The sequence below is a fragment of the Ramularia collo-cygni genome (assembly GCF_900074925.1).
Source record: "Ramularia collo-cygni strain URUG2 genome assembly, contig: RCC_scaffold03, whole genome shotgun sequence".
NCBI lineage: Eukaryota > Fungi > Ascomycota > Dothideomycetes > Mycosphaerellales > Mycosphaerellaceae > Ramularia > Ramularia collo-cygni.
This window is the reverse complement of record NW_019716257.1, coordinates 1,828,809-1,845,468: the sequence shown is the minus strand read 5'-3', so window position 1 is coordinate 1,845,468 and position 16,660 is coordinate 1,828,809. Positions and strand designations below refer to the sequence as shown.

The following is a 16,660-nucleotide window of genomic DNA, read 5'->3' as shown; positions in this document are numbered from 1 at the left end:
GGCCGCTGGCCGTAATTCTCAGCCATCAAGTCGAATATCGGCTGGGAGCGTCACAAGCATCTCACTTGACGCTAATGAAGCCAACTCCACGCCGAGCCGTCTCGCAAGCCTTCCTCAACTTCTGCTCTTCGACATCCGTCCATTTGACACTTAGTTCGTCCCACTTCTTGACGCGGTACTCCGCTTTGAATTTCTGCTGCGAGTTTTGCATTTCTTGGAGCTCTCGCGGGTCAGCTGAACCGCTATACACGATCAACACGCTGCAAGGGGGCAATGCATCGTACACATCGGTAATGTTCTGGGTGGTCTGCTTCACAACATCCTCCAGCGACAATCCCGTCACTTTGGAATCAGTGGCGGTTCTCAAAGTCTCCGAGTCGGCGACCTTGGACCGATTCCACCACCCCCGGTGTGCCTCAAGCTCGCGGAAGCGGGCCCACACAAAGTCACAGCCACCGGTGGGAACAGATGCGCCATCCTCATCGCCCTTGACGGCGTGCTTGATCCCTTTGACAACATCAGCATCGCTCTGACAACCAATGGCGACCTTTGCTTGTCCCCCGTGTCCCCGCGTCGGTTCGCCCCAGTCGACAACAGCACCCAGCCTGGGCTCGTCATCGCCACTGGGATTCACCTTGTCACGCTTTTCTCTGTTGGCGCGATAGARTCGTTTGAATATACTCTCGTGGTTAGCTTCGGAGGTGCCCCAAGCCTTTCCCTTTTCACACTTTTGCTTGACAAGGTCCAAACATGCGCGGGCATCCTCCACGCTATTGTGGCCAGTAGAGCCATGGCCCTTCTGAATCTCGCGCGATAGGTACTTCTGAGCAAGCCACTTGAGTGAAGACTTGAGAGGTGGCCCACGCGGATGTGGGAAAAGGAGGGCTGTGTCGATGACGAATGGATGTGTGAGTCGAAGGGCATTGAAATCGCTATTTAGCGAGTGGCCAATGATGATGGTCTGCGGAGTAATGATGCCTAGCAGCTTCTGCTGGATATCGGAGAGGGTCGTGGTGACTCCCTCGAGCATTGAGGCCGTGATGCCAGAATACGGAGTCAAGTAGTCCGTGATTGGGTTGGCCGGCCTAACGAGCTCATCGAGGACGACCTCGCCATCCCAGTCAATCAACGAGATCCGTGTGAGGCTGAATGTCTGAGGTGTCTGTCCGGCTGGAGACGTTATGCACATCTCGCAATCCATCGCGAGGACGTTCCTACCAGCAGTGACAGACCCTTCCTCGACATCTTGGTCCGGGACAGCACCTGATGCAAGACTGGTGATGTTTGCAGAGTCAACCCAGCCATCCGCAATCGAGGTCTTGCCACTAATGCGTCGCGCAGCCTCGGCTTCCACGTCGCTTGAGCCCGAGAATAGCGAAGGATGCATTATGTAACCTTCTTCGGTGAGCTCCTGGGTAGTGGCAAGAAATTCAGTGACAGGTGTGCGTTTGCTTGACCCGTTTCGGCCATTGGTAGAAGGCTGGTGGCCTTTGCTCTTCTTTTCCTCTTTGACCTTGAGCATCGGTGCGGACAGCATGCCAGTCAATGGAGAGTGCATTTTCGCGTACTTGTCATCTCCAGGGGTCTTGATGGGCCAGATGTGCTCGAATATATTGCTGAGCGGACGGAGGCAGGCGGGCATGCGATCTGATCTGAGCTTTACGGGATAATAGTCGTCAGGAGAGGCTTTTCCACTACCACTGCCCTGCCTGGGCTGAAGGCCACTGCGAGACTCCTCGTTCTCGGAGTTCTTGGCGAGTTGTACTTGAACCTCATTGGAGGCGGCTTCGTGAAGAWGAGGAATTTTGCCGTCGAAAAACCCCGCTTCAAGTCCAGGGACCATCAATACCACGACCTTTCTTATACTCTTGTGATGGCGAACAGAGCACCATTGAGGCGCGGTGCCATCGGCCAGTAAGTAGAGGACAAGGTTTTGCAAATCACCAAGTTTTACAAAGCTTTGGAGGCGGGAGTGCGCGGAATGCGTAATGGAGGGATAGTTGCTCTTCTCTTTTTCAGGGCCCTTCTTTCGCTTCTTGTTGCGACCGTGTTCGACCGTCTGCCACTCTCCCTTGGAATCAGTGCCATCTTGGGCCAATGTCGACGATTCCTGCGTTGGGTCTTCTGGGTCTCGGACGCGCGACAAGGCGTCGCCTACTCCCATCATGTTGTCGCCTTCATACTCGCCGTGCGAGCGTTTACGTCGCCCCATGCTGGCCAAGTTGGTGCTTGACGTGGCGGAATCAGTGTGGTTGATGTTATTGGTACCTGCAAATGTTCACCATCGATCAAATTCAAGGCAAGAACCGACGGGAGACGGAGCGGAAGGGCGGGCCGAGGGCGCTTATAAAGTAAATCCCGATATTGACACCACCACTGACTTCACAATACTCTTCTTCTGGGAGATTGTACTGCTCTATTGGACACATCATGAGGCTCTTCCCGCCTACTCAGCCGGAGAATGGGCATCATCACGAATCAACAACATTCGGCGAGGGAAGCATCGGGATCGTTGCAGGCCTAAGCTTCGTGGCCGCTGGACTGGCATTTCGCAGAGATCAAGTGGGGAGCTTTCGTGCATTGTTACACAACAACAAGACTTTGGCGCTGCTCACGAAAGGTGTCGCGTATGGTGCTGCTGCTACGATTCCTGTTGCTCTTCACAGCCGATACGTGGAGCAGCGAAGAAGCGCAAAATCAATTCGATCAGAGACAGCTGCTCTACCGAAGACGGTGTATGTGGACCGCCTCYCACACTTTRATATTGACAACGCAATTATTCTCGGAGGCTTGGTGAGTACTCATAGCTGTTCGTCTCTCTGCGGTAGAGACGTGCCCAAGACACGTTCGGCGCAGCAAGCATTTCACACAGAATGTCACTGATTCTTGGTGCTCCATTAGACGGGTGCGTTGATCGCATCACGATTAAGACGCCCCGGATCGGTTGTTGGCTTGAGAAGATATGCATCGGCTATCGTGATTGGCACAGCTACTCCAACCATCGCTTTCTGGTCGTACGAATCGGTCAAGAACAGTGGAAACGAATCTACCTGGATCCCCTCGACATCGAAACTGGTTGTTCGTCCTTCATGTTCAGACTTGGAMTTTCCTTCGTTATCTGATTTGATTCATTCTGCTCTGGATCGTGTGTCGGCCGGTGACGAGGCTCTCGCTACAGAAGGCCCACAGAGAGAGCGTAGTCACGATGGCAGTAGCCTCGCAATGCTAGGTATGCCGAGAGGCTCGAATGGTGATTCTTCAGGGTCCGGTGGTAGTTGGGCTGTGTCTTCCGGCCTTGCAGGCCCACAGGTACAATTGGAAATACTTACTGATGGGCCACACATTGCGGTGAAGCAGGGCAACAAGGATCCAGAGGTTCAACCTCAGACGAATTACGGGTGGTACTCCAACAATAAGATCGCTGAGCTCGAGGCGCACATCGCTACTATGCGAACCAGGCGCCTGCGGCTTTCCCACGAAGCCGAGGTGGTGTGGGCATGGCTATCCGAAAAGGAGGCAAAGCATTTGGAAAAGTTCCCCGTGACGAAAAAGGCAGAGGAGGGGGACGAAGATCCAAGCGATGCGGCCGTGGAAAGCTCAATGATCGTACAAAGTTTGAACCAAGTCCACGCCAGGATATGGCGCGAGGCTTCGGTATGCGATTGGATCATCGTGAGTACTACCTTCTGAAGAAGCACGATGGTAACTAATGCATGTCGTCTAGGCTGATTCGCAAAAACGTATAGCACAGGAGAAGTCTCTTGCTGCTAAAGGCAGAGTCGACTGGCGACCTTCGTGCTCCGAAGCCGCTTCTTCGTCTCCATTGGAAGTGACCCTGGAAGTGTTGAAGAGTAAGTGAATTACAAACATGCTATCGCCGTATTGACAAAGCACGAATGTCGCGATGGGGAAGAGTGCAGTCCTACCTTTGACGAGCAGGCTACTAACAGTTCATCAGACAACGCAGAAGTTCAGGCCAGTCTGAAGAATCATATGGACCAAGCACTCTCGAGCCTAACGATGAGTCTGGGCGACCCATATGCCGACCTGAATGCCAAGGCAATGCATCCGATCAAGAAGGAGATGGCGACGCAAAAGGAAATCATCAAAGACGTTCGCGAGCACATGGAGGAGCAGAAGAGGAGGGCGGAACTGTTCGGTAAAACGCTGAAGAAGGCAATCGAAGAGGCCGAGAGCAAAGCTGGGAAAGGCAACTGAGTCAAGCGACAGTTTCTTGAAATAGTCATTAATCAATATACGTAGTCACGGAAGACATTACATCGACCCTCAATCCCATCAAGTGGAGCCTGAGTTGTCAGCGCAGGAGAAAGCAGACCCTGTAAGTTAATGTCAGAGCAGTTCATAAGGTATTTGACTTTTTCTGTACTCACCGATTTGCCCGTTAGCATATGCCTTGATGATTTCCTCAATCACCCCATAAGTCCCACCAACGCAGATGAAGGCACCTAGAGGAATCATGACCGCGTGGAGCCAGTAGAGGGTCTGCTGCTGCATATTGCCCGTTCGATATTGTTTGTGGTCGAATAGCCACAAATATCCTGGCAGCGAGATGGCTATGGGCGCGAAGCACACTGAGCCCGTCAAAGCTATCAGATAGTTGAACTACAAGAGCAGCATTAGCRTGTCTGACACCCAAGCTATGAGGAGGGCACTCACAATCGGGATGGCCTCAGCTAAGATGAAAGCCAGAAAGGCCCCTCCGAACGTCAAACCCAGCCATGTCGCCCAATGTATGAAGGTGTTACTTTGAAGATGGCGGCTGTCGCGGAGAATTCGGACGAAACAATACTTGGCGGCCACATGCAGGTATAGACAAGCGCTGACAATCAGTCCCACCAAACCGATTCCATAAGCGACCATCTTGACAGTCTGGCCAGCTGATCCAAGAGAGGGAGAAGCGACCCATTTTCCAGCCCAGCGGTACACCACGAGTGAAAGGGATAGATATGCGGCCGTGACGATCCCCATGCACACGTAAAGAGCCTTGCGAAAGTCACGCGGATTCCTCATCTCGCTGATGACGGGCAGAAAAGCGCTAGTTGCAGCAGAGGAGACGAAGATGGTCGTGGATGCAACGACACCTGCCGCGAAAGTCACTCCAGCGGGGATAGCGTAGAATCCGAGATCAAAGTCGCCTGTTTGAGGAGCTGCGGCAGGTCTGTCGAGAGTCGTGACGGCGACTACGACGATGAAGACTGCGATGAAGATACTGAGGAAGCCGGCCCAGGTGAGCCAGCTCATCTGTTGGAATTTCCGGACCGAGGCTGCGACGGCGACAACGAGAGTCGCCAGGAAGGCCCACCAGACTGTGCAAGCGGCGTGGTGGGAGAGCGCGTTCAGTCCTGGCACAGAGAGGTTAGTCGTGTGTGTACATTTTTCACCCTTTCCTTCCTTTCACATACCGACCGAGACTCCAAGAATTCCACTGCCCGTGCACAACACATATGCCACAACGAACAGGAATCCCACGGTCTCCTTCAACCACGTCCCTCCTACTTCAAATGCCATGTCTGCGATCGAATGACATCCTGAGTGGCGGTTCCTGAAATCCCCCTGAATGACTGCCGAGTAGGTATTGAGAGCTCCCCATCCAATAACATTAAACGCACCACCCACAGCCCCCAGAGACAGCATTGCAGTCGGAATGCTCAGCACTCCAGTTGCAAAGATGAGTTTGAGAAAGATGACGGAAGCTCTCTGCCAGCTGACCGTTCGAAAATCGACATCGGCGCCTTTACGAAAGACTTCACGGTCGTCGTCGACATCTTTCATCTCCCCAACGAGAATCTCCGGGTCTGAGGAGGCATTGTATTGTGATTGTTTCTCATTATAGGTTGAGATCTTCTCTTGCTCGGCAGTAGAATGCGTAGGAGAAGACATTTTGAGTGAGGACAAAACGAAACGGCAAAGAGTACAGGAAAGTTTGCAATCAAAGGAGACTCAATGACATATTACTGTCCCGCATACTGATACTCACATGTAACATCATATCATCGACTGCATGGGGGTGAACCTTACTGAACGCAGATAGGCAGAGAGCTCTCTGGCCGCTCCACTGTCTAAACTGACCAGGGGGTTGAGCGAGCTGGAGATAAGGACCCGGGCTGCGGGCCTGCGGCTCATCACATCTCGATTGCCACGTGCAATGGYATTGCACACTCCGCATTAGATGAAAACGAGTGCTTGGCTCTGCAGTGCAGTGCGATGCGATGGTTTCTGTGTTGCGCCAAGGTGTCGTTTACACGTTGTTATCGCAAAGTCGAGATATGTGTTTGATAAGGACAGCAGAGGCGCACATGTCAAGAAGGTCGCTTGTGAGCGGTATCTCTCGATACCCCAAATCAGGCCATGGTCTCGGATGCCGTCGGCATGTGCAGTGATGATGTTCATGCTCTGGAGCAGTAAGATTGGGTCGCGTATATCGACCATGAACCTGATTGTCGCAAGCAAGCGAGTCGCCCAACGCACGGACAGCATGGTCGATTGGAGTCCTGGGCCAATGGACGACGCCCTGCCGTCCTTTGATATGTGCTCGATATGAGAGAACAGCGACTCTTTTTCTATTCAAGTCACCACCGCCGGCATACCGATCTCAAGCATTACACCCCTCCGAAAGCATCAAGACTTCTCGCTCAGAAGCATACGTGACCTCATAATTGAAATGCTCCCCAAACGCCATCGCTAAACAAAACCCTGCATCAAGTTATTGCTCCTGGTAAGCAGTCTCTCTCAATTCCTTTTCCTCAACGTTCTCCCGACAGCGGCAGTCGTGCTAGCCGCAGCTTTCCTCGCAGCGGCAGCCTTGGTCGCCATAGTTGATGGTGCCGTGGTCGTCTTCTTGGCAGGTGCTTTCTTGCCCTTTACAATCGTCGTCCCATTACTACCTGCACTGGCCTCGCTACTCCGTCCATTCTCCGAGCTTGCAGCTCCTTTGGTCGCAGTCCTGGCACCAGCTCGACTTGCGTTTCCCGTCCGACTCACAGCTCCCGACCTCGGGATGGTCTTCTTCTCTGGRGACAAGTTGGAGGATTTGAAAGGCGCGGGTGGGGCGGGCAGAGTGCGAGAGTTGTTGGAGCGTGGAGAGAGGACACCTGCTGGGTTTGTTGTTCCGGGCAATGCCGCTTTTCGGACCGGAGGCAGGGCACGTGTAGCTTTCGAATTGGCCGTCGCCGTTGTTGTCGTTGCTTTTGTCCGCTTCTTGGGAACGGGCAGCTCTTCATTCTCTTTGTCGGCGCCTTCAGATGACAGAGTAGACATCTCGTCGCTGTTTACTCGTCAATGCACGTTCTGGTTGAAGATGAATGCTGTGACAAACCTTTTTCGCTTCGCAGCTTGTGCCTGTCTACTGCGAATGGCGGGCTGTAACGCTGGCTGTGTTGGTCCCGACGCGACGGGCATGGCCATGGGCGGTGGCGGCGCCGGTCGTAACCTGTTCTCGTGCTCCTCCACAAGTTCTCCGATATTTCGTTTGCGCAGTGCCTGGGGAATGCGGTTGACGCGCATTTCCAGACGCGCCCGAAGTCCTTGAGCTTGGAGGTTGTATTGTGACCGCAGTTTCCTGGCTCGTTCGGCGATTTCCAGCTGAAAGTTGTCGATTATTGCTTGTCTCTGGGCGAGTGTGATCGTATTGGACTCCATTGTGGACATGCTGGATCGTCTGTATGGGTGGGTTCGTTGGTTGGAATGTTGCGGGAAGGATGTGGGCGCGAATGTCATGTTTACATCTCTCGAATTGTGGCTTGGCTTGGAGAAGCAGGCCGCCGTTGTCGATCTAGTTACCGTCAGCTCTCAGGCACGACGACATAGCTTAGTTTAAACACCAGATCACCAACCACTCGCTCTCACAGTCAACACCATCTATTTACCTTTGCCTCATCACAACCACACGGCAAATCTCCAAAAGAGTCGATCTCAATATTCGCCGCCACCGAAACCTCCACCAATCCATCCACCTCCGATAGCACACGACATCCGCCGCCGCCATGGGTCTCGAGGCGACTGTTATCATCTGCGACAACAGCGAGAGCGCGCGCAATGGAGACTATCTGCCCAGTCGATGGGAGGCGCAGGTAGATGCTGTCAGCCTCATCTTCAACTCCAAGACGGCGGCAAATGCAGAATCCAGTGTTGGTCTCATGTCCATGGGCGGTTCTGGTCCCGAAGTCCTTACAACCCTCACCACAAACTTTGGCCAAGTGCTTGACGGTCTGCACCGGACAAAGGTCAAGGGTGCATCTCACTTGTACACGGGAATCATGATCGCATCGGTCAGTCATCAGTCCTCCTCTTCAACATGCCCATGCTAATAGATGTTGGTGATAGCTCGCTCTCAAGCACCGCCAAAACAAATCGCAACGCCAACGAATCATCGTATTCACTTGCTCGCCCATCACCGAGAGCACCGCCACCCTCACAAAGCTCGCCAAGCGTATGAAGAAGAACAACACCTCGATTGATATCATTGCGTTTGGTGACCTCACAGAAGAGAACCTTGACAAGCTACGCGCATTCAACGAGGCTGTCAAGTCCAACGAGGGTTCACATCTGGAGATCGTACATCCCGGTCCCAATCTACTCTCTGACAGCATCGTGGCGAGTCCAATTCTGGCAGGTGAAGGCGGAGCGGCAAACGCAGGTGCCGGCGCAGGAGGCGATGGAGGCGGTGCAGGTGGCGACTTTGAGTTCGGTGTGGACCCCAATATGGACCCGGAGCTGGCGCTTGTGCTACGGATGAGTATGGAGGAGGAGCGGGAGCGACAGGAGAGGGAGAAGAAGGCACGAGACGAGGCCGAGGGCAAGACAGAGCTGGAGAGTGTACCCGAAGGCAAGGAGGAGAGCGGGGAGAATCAGCCATTGCTGGACAAGAGCGGAGAGGGAGGCTCGAGTAAGAAGGACGATAAGAAGGACGACGATAAGATGGATACTGCCTGATGGGATTTGGAAGCAGTTCGGCATGGGCGATTAGACGCGAAGCCTGAACACCGGCAGCCTGGACGACGGCTATGGTGACTGTATCATACCACGAAGCATTAGAGCATGCAGTCATGAAAAGTGGCGAACATGCACAGTATCTGCATTTCTTGTCCCTCACTCCCGGTAATTTCTAGACACTCCCGATCGCTGACCTGATGTCGAAGATGCTGCCTTTATAGAAGCAAGGAAAGGGTTGGTTGCGCAGGACTCTATCAACGCGCGTGATGGTGGGTTGGTGGGCTTCAATGCAGCAGCCACGGAAGCTGGTCTCCTTGTCGAGTCTGCAGCTTTAAACCCAGCCAAGGATGAGGGCAGATTGAAGATCAACGCGTGTCTCCCGATCTGGCCCCATATCCCGGGGGACGATCGAGAAGGCGGGAAGGGCTGGAATGTCGTTGGTGGCCTGAAAGGAAGACATGGGCCTCGCTCTGTCTTTGAAGCTCACTCGTTCGGCTTGTTGGGCTGCGGGTATTGATGCAGCCTTGAGCAGCGCCGTGTTCAACGAAGAAGCTGGACGCGAGACGGGAAGGGTTTGGTGATGCAGTGGGGTCGCAGAGCGGCGGGATGTCAATGAGAATAAAGTCTTACATTGGAATAATGGCTACCTTGTTTGTCTATCTTCTTCACCGAAATGCTAATGACACTTCGCATCTTCACTGTAGATGTCCACCTCAAACATTCAATCTTTACTTCTTCCGATCACAAACCGTAATAAAAGGACTCGTCACACCCGACAAGAAGATCCTCCCAGTCTTCACATCGTGAATCACAGTCGTCGAATCAGGCAAAACCTCCCCCTTGGCGTCCTCTAAAATCTTATCAACCTGCCACCCATCCAATCCTCTCCGAATTCGGAAGACGGTCGAAGGAGCAACAAATCCCAACGGGTCGTTGAAAGCTTTCAATGTGTCTCCAGCTTTGGGCATCGCAGCCGCCCAGATGTCGCCATTGGAGTCTTGAGAGAGATTGTCAATCGGCATGGGAATGTCGATATAGCTGACTTGTTCCAGACTTCTATCGACGCCGTACTTGTAAACTTTGATTCCCCCTATCCAGGCAGAAGGGACGTAGATTCGCTGAGCGCTGGAGTCTAGGTGGAGGCCATTGGGGAACTTTAGGTTGCTCACCACTGTCCTACAAGAAGTTGGAGAGCCGCAGTAGGAGATGTCTCCATTAGCTGTGAAAGGGGCCAGAGTGTGAGAGAGGCCGTGGGTGGCAGAGCCGTGGTCGTTGGTATACCAGATTCCGTACTTTGGGTCTATGGCGATGTTGTTGGGAGTCATTATCAATTCGTGGTTCCATGTTGAGACGTGCTTCAGAGATGTGGCGTCTTTGGCTAGAGTGAAGGACTCAATGGTCATGTTGGGTCCAACTTTCGCGTTGTCCATGATTTCTCCTGTGGTAGTGTCGATCGAAGGCCGGGCATTGACGAGGTACAATTCAGTTTGCAAAGCGGCACCATCAGTCGCCGGGAGGTTTCTGCCTGTAAATCCCACAAGATGGAGTCTTCCATCGCCGTTGACGCCTCCAAAACCAGGTGTTTTCAAGACGTGGTATTCGAAGCCATCACCCTTTGGCTTGTCGATATCCATGGCTATCATGGCGTCTTCAAGAGCACGTCCAGAAGCATTGAAACGGCCGATACTGTATGTTCGTCAGACCATGACTTTAGAAAAGAATGGATTGGACCAACTTGGGCAGCCATTGGKATCTAGCTACTGAGGAACTGCATGCGAGGAACAACTGCCTGGTCTCCTCCGACAACCACATGTCCTCACACGCCTGCAGCCTCGGGTCGTGGATTCGATGACATTGATATTGTGGGAAGTCTGAGATAGGCTGAACTATTCTTCCGACTCCCAAAGTGACGAAGAGCGTGGTTTTAATAAAGCCTTGGTACAGGATGGCGGCAAGGAGGGCAAATACTATGCCCAGCTTCGTTGAGATGTTCATCAGGTATGTATTTGACAGTACACTGCTGCGGTGATTCAAAGATGGCACAAGGGTTCAGACGAGACGGCAGTTCGGCTACAGTGTCCTACTGCATCCGAGTGTTAGCGGCCGTTCACAGGTTGTCTTTTGCGTCTTCTCAGCAAGACTGACCAATTGGACATACTGAACTTCCACGGGCCGGAAGGACACTAACAGTCGGACGCAGGAAGACGCTGTACATCATTTTGCTGCGAGGCTTTGGGGATAAACTCTATTCCTAGGATCGCTTTCACTGTCCATTCGACTCGCTGCATCACATCTTGCCTACTTGCTCCTTGACAAATTGGAGAAATCGTGGTTGGCAATGTAATCGTTCGGGGCAGCGTCCAATGCGAGTGGAAGCGGAAACGCACGGTCCACAGAGAGAGGTAGCCCAATTGAGATATCAGAAACGACAACAAAGACGAAAATGTGGTCCTTGGCCAGCGGAAGAGGAAAGTCAACTCTTTGTTCAAGGAATCTCGAAGCGGTCAGCAGCAGTTCTGTCAATAAACTTCTGTTGAAATCTGAGAAGGGATCCATCATTGCTGCATTAATTGCAATCACGCCATGGAAGCTCCGCCGCATGACTTTGCGAGTCTTGCCATCATCGTCACCGACTGGGACTCTCTGTACGCGAAGAAAGTCAGTTCATCATCCACCGCAACCACAAATTCAGGATCTCCGCCCGCCYTTGATTCCTTCCAACAACGCAGCGAGACAGGCATATCGGATGTCGTTGACGAGATCTGGAATCTGGTGTCCAAGACCCTGAGGAATAGATTGAGGGAGGCGTGTATTGGAGTGCTGAGGAGAACCGACAGCGTCGACGTGACCCAAGCTTATTACTTGCTGGACGAGGATGCTCGTTTGCTGGACTGAAACGAACCGAGCTTTTCAGGTTGTGCAGTTGGAGAGTGCGGTCTCCATCAGTACTTTGTCATACTGTTGGTGTAGCCACTGAATGTGGGCAGGCATTGGTGCACTGTCGGATCCCAGACCGTTGTAGAATATCGATTTCAACCCAAACTCCGCAGTTCCCTCCTTCTTGTTGATCTCAGCTGTCATTTCAAACAGCCCGTCAGACGCACGAACGTCCTGCCTACGCGGTGAGTCGCCGCATCGCACAATGATCGAGTCGGGTGACTTTGCAACGACTTCGAAACTACGAGGAGATGTGTTAGCCCCGGCTTGATCGTCTTCACATGGCTTCTGCTGCTGGCCGAACATACTGATCTGTAATCTTTGTGCCGACATCGTAAGAGCTCTCTTTCAGGGCTTGTCTATCCCATAGGTGGTCTGCAGTTATTGGGTCTGACCGATACTTCTTCTCGAGATATCGCCGCTGATACGCATAGCCTGACGATAGATTCATCAGCCGGCTTTCGTCAAAAGGTATCCCTTCGCACACCACCACCGCTAAGACTTACCCAACCCACCCCAAAGGCCAGCACTAAACGCCTCGACGAGCTTGCCTTCCTTTTCGAGAAGCTCAGGGCGGATCTTGGTCAGGGGAACCTTTCGCACGCAGAGATCTTGCGTCACCGGCGAGTTGTTGGGGTTGYAGCGTGAGAAGAGGGTTGTGTTGAAGAGATAGTCATTGGCGGGGACATCAACGATGTGAGACTGTCGAGTCCACAGCAAGTAGCTAGCCGTGGCACCCAGAGTAGTCCAGCCTGTGACAGCAAAGGTCTTTCGAAGAAGCCCCATGGCTTGTGGTGTAGGAAGGAAGAATGTAGATGGACTTGAGCTGCCCGACTAAGGTAAAGTATGTAGAAGCTGAAGGATGCGGCACGGCTCCACACCTGCTTGGAGCTTTCCAACAAGGTTACCGTCGCCCTGTCGGCAACTCACGGCAGAGAGAACTCTCGCTTCCGGTCCGAGTCTGGCGACGATCAGCCCATGGTAACGCGTCTTCCGCTCCCACACGCGTCCTCGATGTACTTCGGACTCGGCCTCATGGACACCGCATGTCGAGGGACACATGGCGCAGACCGCGCGCAACGGTTGGATACATGCGATCGAGGAGATGAGATGCACACATAGCGACGAGTGGCTCCGATCTAAGCGAGTCGCGTGGCTTTTTGAGGTCTCTTGGGTCTTCCTCCTTTGACCTCAAATCTTTCCTACAGCGTGGATTGAGCGAATTGTGGGGAGCACAAGCCGATGGTATCAAAGAGCGGTGCTAATTGGAGTGTGGATGTGTTGGTGGCGAGTATTGTTAAATATCTCGGACGCTCCCAGCAGTGCGCATGGCGTTGTCGGAATTCAGCTTCATCAAAAGGGAAATTTTCGTCGCAGCTATGACTTCTTTTCATCGACCTCAACTTCCCAGGCACTTTCCGGCCACGATTACTCGCAAACCTCAACCAGTCATGGCTGCGCCGCTGGTTACAAATCCAAGCACTCCCAATAGCTCAGGCTCAGGCTCAGGCTCGTGCAAAGTTGTGCTCGCCAACTCCATCGCCAAGAGCCTGCTGACAGAGGTCACCGCTGATATCAAGTCGTTGGCACGATCACCTCGTCTACATGGCTTCTTAGCGAACAAGGATCCTGCTGCTCGTATGTATGCAGATTGGACGGCCAAAACATGCAAAGAGAAGTAAGGAGGCAAGACAGGCCGTCCCAATGCATCAATCCATCCATGTCGATGCTCGCTAACCACCAGCAAGTGGTGTCGACTTTATCTTCCGCGAGGTTGAGCGTGAAGATCTTGAAAACGAAATCCGTCAAGCCAACACTGACCCCGAAGTCGACGGGATCATCGTTTACTATCCTGTCTTCGACTCTCGACGAGATCAGACCCTCCAGTGGACTGTCAGCATGTACAAGGACGTCGAGGGTCTCTCTCCACAGCTCATTAGCAACATGTATCAGAACATTCGATTCCTAGACCCCCCTCACAACCTCAGGAAATCCATCTTGCCTTGCACTCCGCTTGCGGTCGTCAAGATTTTAGAGCACCTGCAGATCTACAACAACTTCCTCGACTACGGCAAACGTCTTTTCGGAAGGCGGATTACAGTCATCAACCGAAGCGAGGTTGTTGGGCGCCCACTGGCCGCTCTACTGGCCAACGATGGCGCAGAAGTCTACAGCGTGGATGTCACTGGCGTGCAGATGTTTAGCAGAGGTACCGGGTTGAAAAAGGTTAAGCATGAGTCCCGCGACCTCGAAGGCTGGACGCTCGAGCAATGCTTGCCAATCAGCGAGGTGGTCATCAGCGGTGTTCCCGGAGACTCGTTCAAAGTACCGACACGTCTTGTTCGCGAAGGCGCGGTCTGCGTCAATTTTTCAAGTCAAAAGGTAAGTAATATGGGAGGGAACTTGGGCGCTTTGAAAGAAGCTAATCGCCCACAAGAACTTCAGCCCGGATATCAAGGACAAAGCGGCAATATACGTCCCATCCATTGGCAAGTGCACGATTGCTTGCCTACTTCGAAACATGGTCCAGCTTTCCCAAGGTCTGCCAAAGATCAATGGATCGCTCTGAGCAGAAATTCGCGGATGCTTAGGGGGACATGACCCAGTGCGACACTTGCTTCTCCGCGACAAAGTCCATCTTGAACATGATAGCTACCCGTGCGCGAGTGTGGTCGCCATTTCGCTTTTAGGAGAGCCGGCAATCTTCAAATCCCCGTCCCTCGGAAGTGGCCGGGGCTCGTCAAGCGGGTATAAATCATAGAGCAGAATGACAAGTACGCTCCTGCAGCGCGTACTATTGGACTATGTGCGCAGGGAGTCGCGAGCATCAATTCAGTTGTCGGACCATGTACAATGCGTGAGATTAAGGCTTTGAGATGTGCGGCATCCCTGAGTTCTCTGAACTTCTTGCATCACTGATGCACTCGCGCTTGAAAGATCAATGCAATGGTGATGGGCCTTTTGAAGAACTTGTGCAAATGATTTGATTGCGACTGTGTGGAAGTTGAAGTTGCCYTTCAGAAAGTTCCAGGTTCTCAATGGTTAAGTTAGCGGATTTTTTCGTCGAGGATCTAAATCCGCCCTCGAGCAAGCACATGCTCCTTGCACGATCCGTCAACTTTCTTCGCCGCAACGCCACTCCCTGCCTTCCAACCCGCCCAAGCATTCGCGCCGCCTGCATTCCATCACACTTGAATCCGAAAAGAATTGCTCGACCCCAGATGATGTAAGTTGATCCGACCATCAAGCGGCCTTGAAATCGTTCTAATCCCACACAGGTTTGCACTTCGCCGCGCCGCCCTGCGCATTGCGCAGCAACCCAGCCGACAGCTGTCAACTATTCGACCAATCGCTCGGCCATCGCAATTCCAGCCTCAAATCATCTCAAGCTGCAGATCGTTTCATCAGACCCTAAGATGGGCCGCCGAGGAGGAGAAGAAGCCTGCGGAGGAAGCCGCAGCCAGCCCAGCGGAAGCACAGGATCCAACCGAAACCGTCACGACCGAGCCAAGCGCGGCTGAACAGGCAGAAATCAAGGAAGAGAGCATTGCCACCCCGGATGTCGCAGACGCCGCTCAACAGCAATCCTCGTCCGCCGAGGGTACGATATCGGACATCCTTTCCGAGGGTAAGAGCCGGGCTGAGAGCGCGGTTTCCTCTGCTCGGGACGCTTTCTCGAGTGTGTCGCAGACCGTTCAGCAAGCAACTACTGGCCGTGATAGGCGTGGGCCTGGAGGTCGCGAGAGAAGGCCCGAGACTCCCCCCAGCAAGGTTTTGTACGTTGGCAATCTCTTCTTCGAGGTCACCGCGCCTGCCCTCGAGGCTGAATTCAGCCGCTATGGAGAAATTGTGAATAGTCGCATCGTCACCGATCCCCGGGGCATGAGCAAGGGCTTCGGATACGTTGAGTTCACTTCGCAGACCGACGCCGACGCTGCGTTGGATGCGCTCGATCAGCAAGTGTTTCAAGGCAGACGGATGGCAGTCCAGTACCACATGAAGAGAGATTTCGGCACAACAGGCTCCAGAGACCGACGCGCTCGCGAGCCCGGACCACCTAGCAAGACTTTGTTTATTGGAAACATGTCATACCAAATGAGCGACCGCGATCTGAATGGTGTGTATCTCTTCATGGTGGTTGAAATCGAAAGCTAATGTGGAATACCAGACTTGTTCAAGGAGATCAAGAACGTTCTTGATGTCCGCGTCGCCATCGATCGCCGAAGCGGTCAGCCTAGGGGCTTTGCACACGCTGACTTCGTCGATATTGAGAGCGCCGAACAAGCGAAAGCGCTGCTTGAGCGCAAGGTGGTTTACGGCCGTCAGCTTAACATAGACTTCAGCGCCGGATCAGCCCAGGACAGAAGCCCCGGCCATGAATAAAGTCATGAGAACTTGAGATCACCTTTTGAAGCAGACCACCGCATGAGGAAGGGCAACCTTTTGGGGACCGAGCAGTTTGCTCTGCAGCAAAGACAGCACGAGGAGTTGTAAAGATCGGGATTGCGTGGTGAAGAAAGCCTCGCGAACACCTGAGCGTCATTGGAAGAAATGAGCTTTGCTGTTGTACATCACCTGTATAGTAGGACGAGGCAAATGCGCCTGTATAGAATCAAACACTCTCCACCTCTGGAGGATTGCAATCGTCTCTGCTTGTTACTACACATGTGCACCTAACAATAATCGGCTTTGCTTCTTCGTAAAGGGTAAAGTGTGATCACATGCCTCATGCCTCGGCACTACCGCCGCCATGCACCGGCTCGCTCGGAGA

The 16,660-nt window shown here is 53.1% G+C and overlaps 9 protein-coding genes; 5 read left to right on the top strand and 4 right to left on the bottom strand.

Moving 5' to 3' along the window:
- Window positions 1-61: 61 nt before the first annotated feature.
- RCC_03077 (related to 3^-5^ exonuclease) lies at window positions 62-2,212 on the bottom strand (the record flags this gene model as incomplete). The annotated part of the gene is made up of 1 exon (XM_023768369.1): window positions 62-2,212. One exon carries the CDS (start codon window positions 2,210-2,212, stop codon window positions 62-64), a length of 2,151 nt encoding a protein of 716 aa, XP_023624137.1.
- A 218-nt stretch (window positions 2,213-2,430) lies between these two features.
- RCC_03076 (uncharacterized protein) lies at window positions 2,431-4,218 on the top strand (the record flags this gene model as incomplete). XM_023768368.1 has 4 exons in its annotated part: window positions 2,431-2,793; window positions 2,902-3,672; window positions 3,725-3,851; window positions 3,959-4,218. The coding sequence occupies 4 exons, from the start codon at window positions 2,431-2,433 to the stop codon at window positions 4,216-4,218; spliced, it is 1,521 nt and encodes a 506-aa protein (XP_023624136.1).
- A 78-nt stretch (window positions 4,219-4,296) lies between these two features.
- On the bottom strand, window positions 4,297-5,901 carry RCC_03075 (related to neutral amino acid permease; the record flags this gene model as incomplete). XM_023768367.1 has 4 exons in its annotated part: window positions 4,297-4,337; window positions 4,392-4,623; window positions 4,678-5,363; window positions 5,424-5,901. 4 exons carry the CDS (start codon window positions 5,899-5,901, stop codon window positions 4,297-4,299), a joined length of 1,437 nt encoding a protein of 478 aa, XP_023624135.1.
- Window positions 5,902-6,750: 849 nt separating this feature from the next.
- Window positions 6,751-7,659, bottom strand: RCC_03074 (uncharacterized protein; the record flags this gene model as incomplete). XM_023768366.1 has 2 exons in its annotated part: window positions 6,751-7,285; window positions 7,337-7,659. The coding sequence occupies 2 exons, from the start codon at window positions 7,657-7,659 to the stop codon at window positions 6,751-6,753; spliced, it is 858 nt and encodes a 285-aa protein (XP_023624134.1).
- Window positions 7,660-8,003: 344 nt separating this feature from the next.
- Window positions 8,004-8,952, top strand: RCC_03073 (related to 26S proteasome regulatory subunit S5A; the record flags this gene model as incomplete). XM_023768365.1 has 2 exons in its annotated part: window positions 8,004-8,288; window positions 8,344-8,952. 2 exons carry the CDS (start codon window positions 8,004-8,006, stop codon window positions 8,950-8,952), a joined length of 894 nt encoding a protein of 297 aa, XP_023624133.1.
- Window positions 8,953-11,535: 2,583 nt separating this feature from the next.
- RCC_03072 (uncharacterized protein) lies at window positions 11,536-11,847 on the top strand (the record flags this gene model as incomplete). The annotated part of the gene is made up of 1 exon (XM_023768364.1): window positions 11,536-11,847. The coding sequence occupies one exon, from the start codon at window positions 11,536-11,538 to the stop codon at window positions 11,845-11,847; it is 312 nt and encodes a 103-aa protein (XP_023624132.1).
- Window positions 11,848-11,862: 15 nt separating this feature from the next.
- On the bottom strand, window positions 11,863-12,675 carry RCC_03071 (uncharacterized protein; the record flags this gene model as incomplete). XM_023768363.1 has 3 exons in its annotated part: window positions 11,863-12,130; window positions 12,198-12,324; window positions 12,396-12,675. The coding sequence occupies 3 exons, from the start codon at window positions 12,673-12,675 to the stop codon at window positions 11,863-11,865; spliced, it is 675 nt and encodes a 224-aa protein (XP_023624131.1).
- Window positions 12,676-13,340: 665 nt separating this feature from the next.
- Window positions 13,341-14,458, top strand: RCC_03070 (probable methylenetetrahydrofolate dehydrogenase/methylenetetrahydrofolate cyclohydrolase; the record flags this gene model as incomplete). XM_023768362.1 has 3 exons in its annotated part: window positions 13,341-13,567; window positions 13,638-14,271; window positions 14,327-14,458. 3 exons carry the CDS (start codon window positions 13,341-13,343, stop codon window positions 14,456-14,458), a joined length of 993 nt encoding a protein of 330 aa, XP_023624130.1.
- A 652-nt stretch (window positions 14,459-15,110) lies between these two features.
- Window positions 15,111-16,272, top strand: RCC_03069 (uncharacterized protein; the record flags this gene model as incomplete). XM_023768361.1 has 3 exons in its annotated part: window positions 15,111-15,115; window positions 15,168-16,006; window positions 16,058-16,272. The coding sequence occupies 3 exons, from the start codon at window positions 15,111-15,113 to the stop codon at window positions 16,270-16,272; spliced, it is 1,059 nt and encodes a 352-aa protein (XP_023624129.1).
- Window positions 16,273-16,660: the final 388 nt, after the last annotated feature.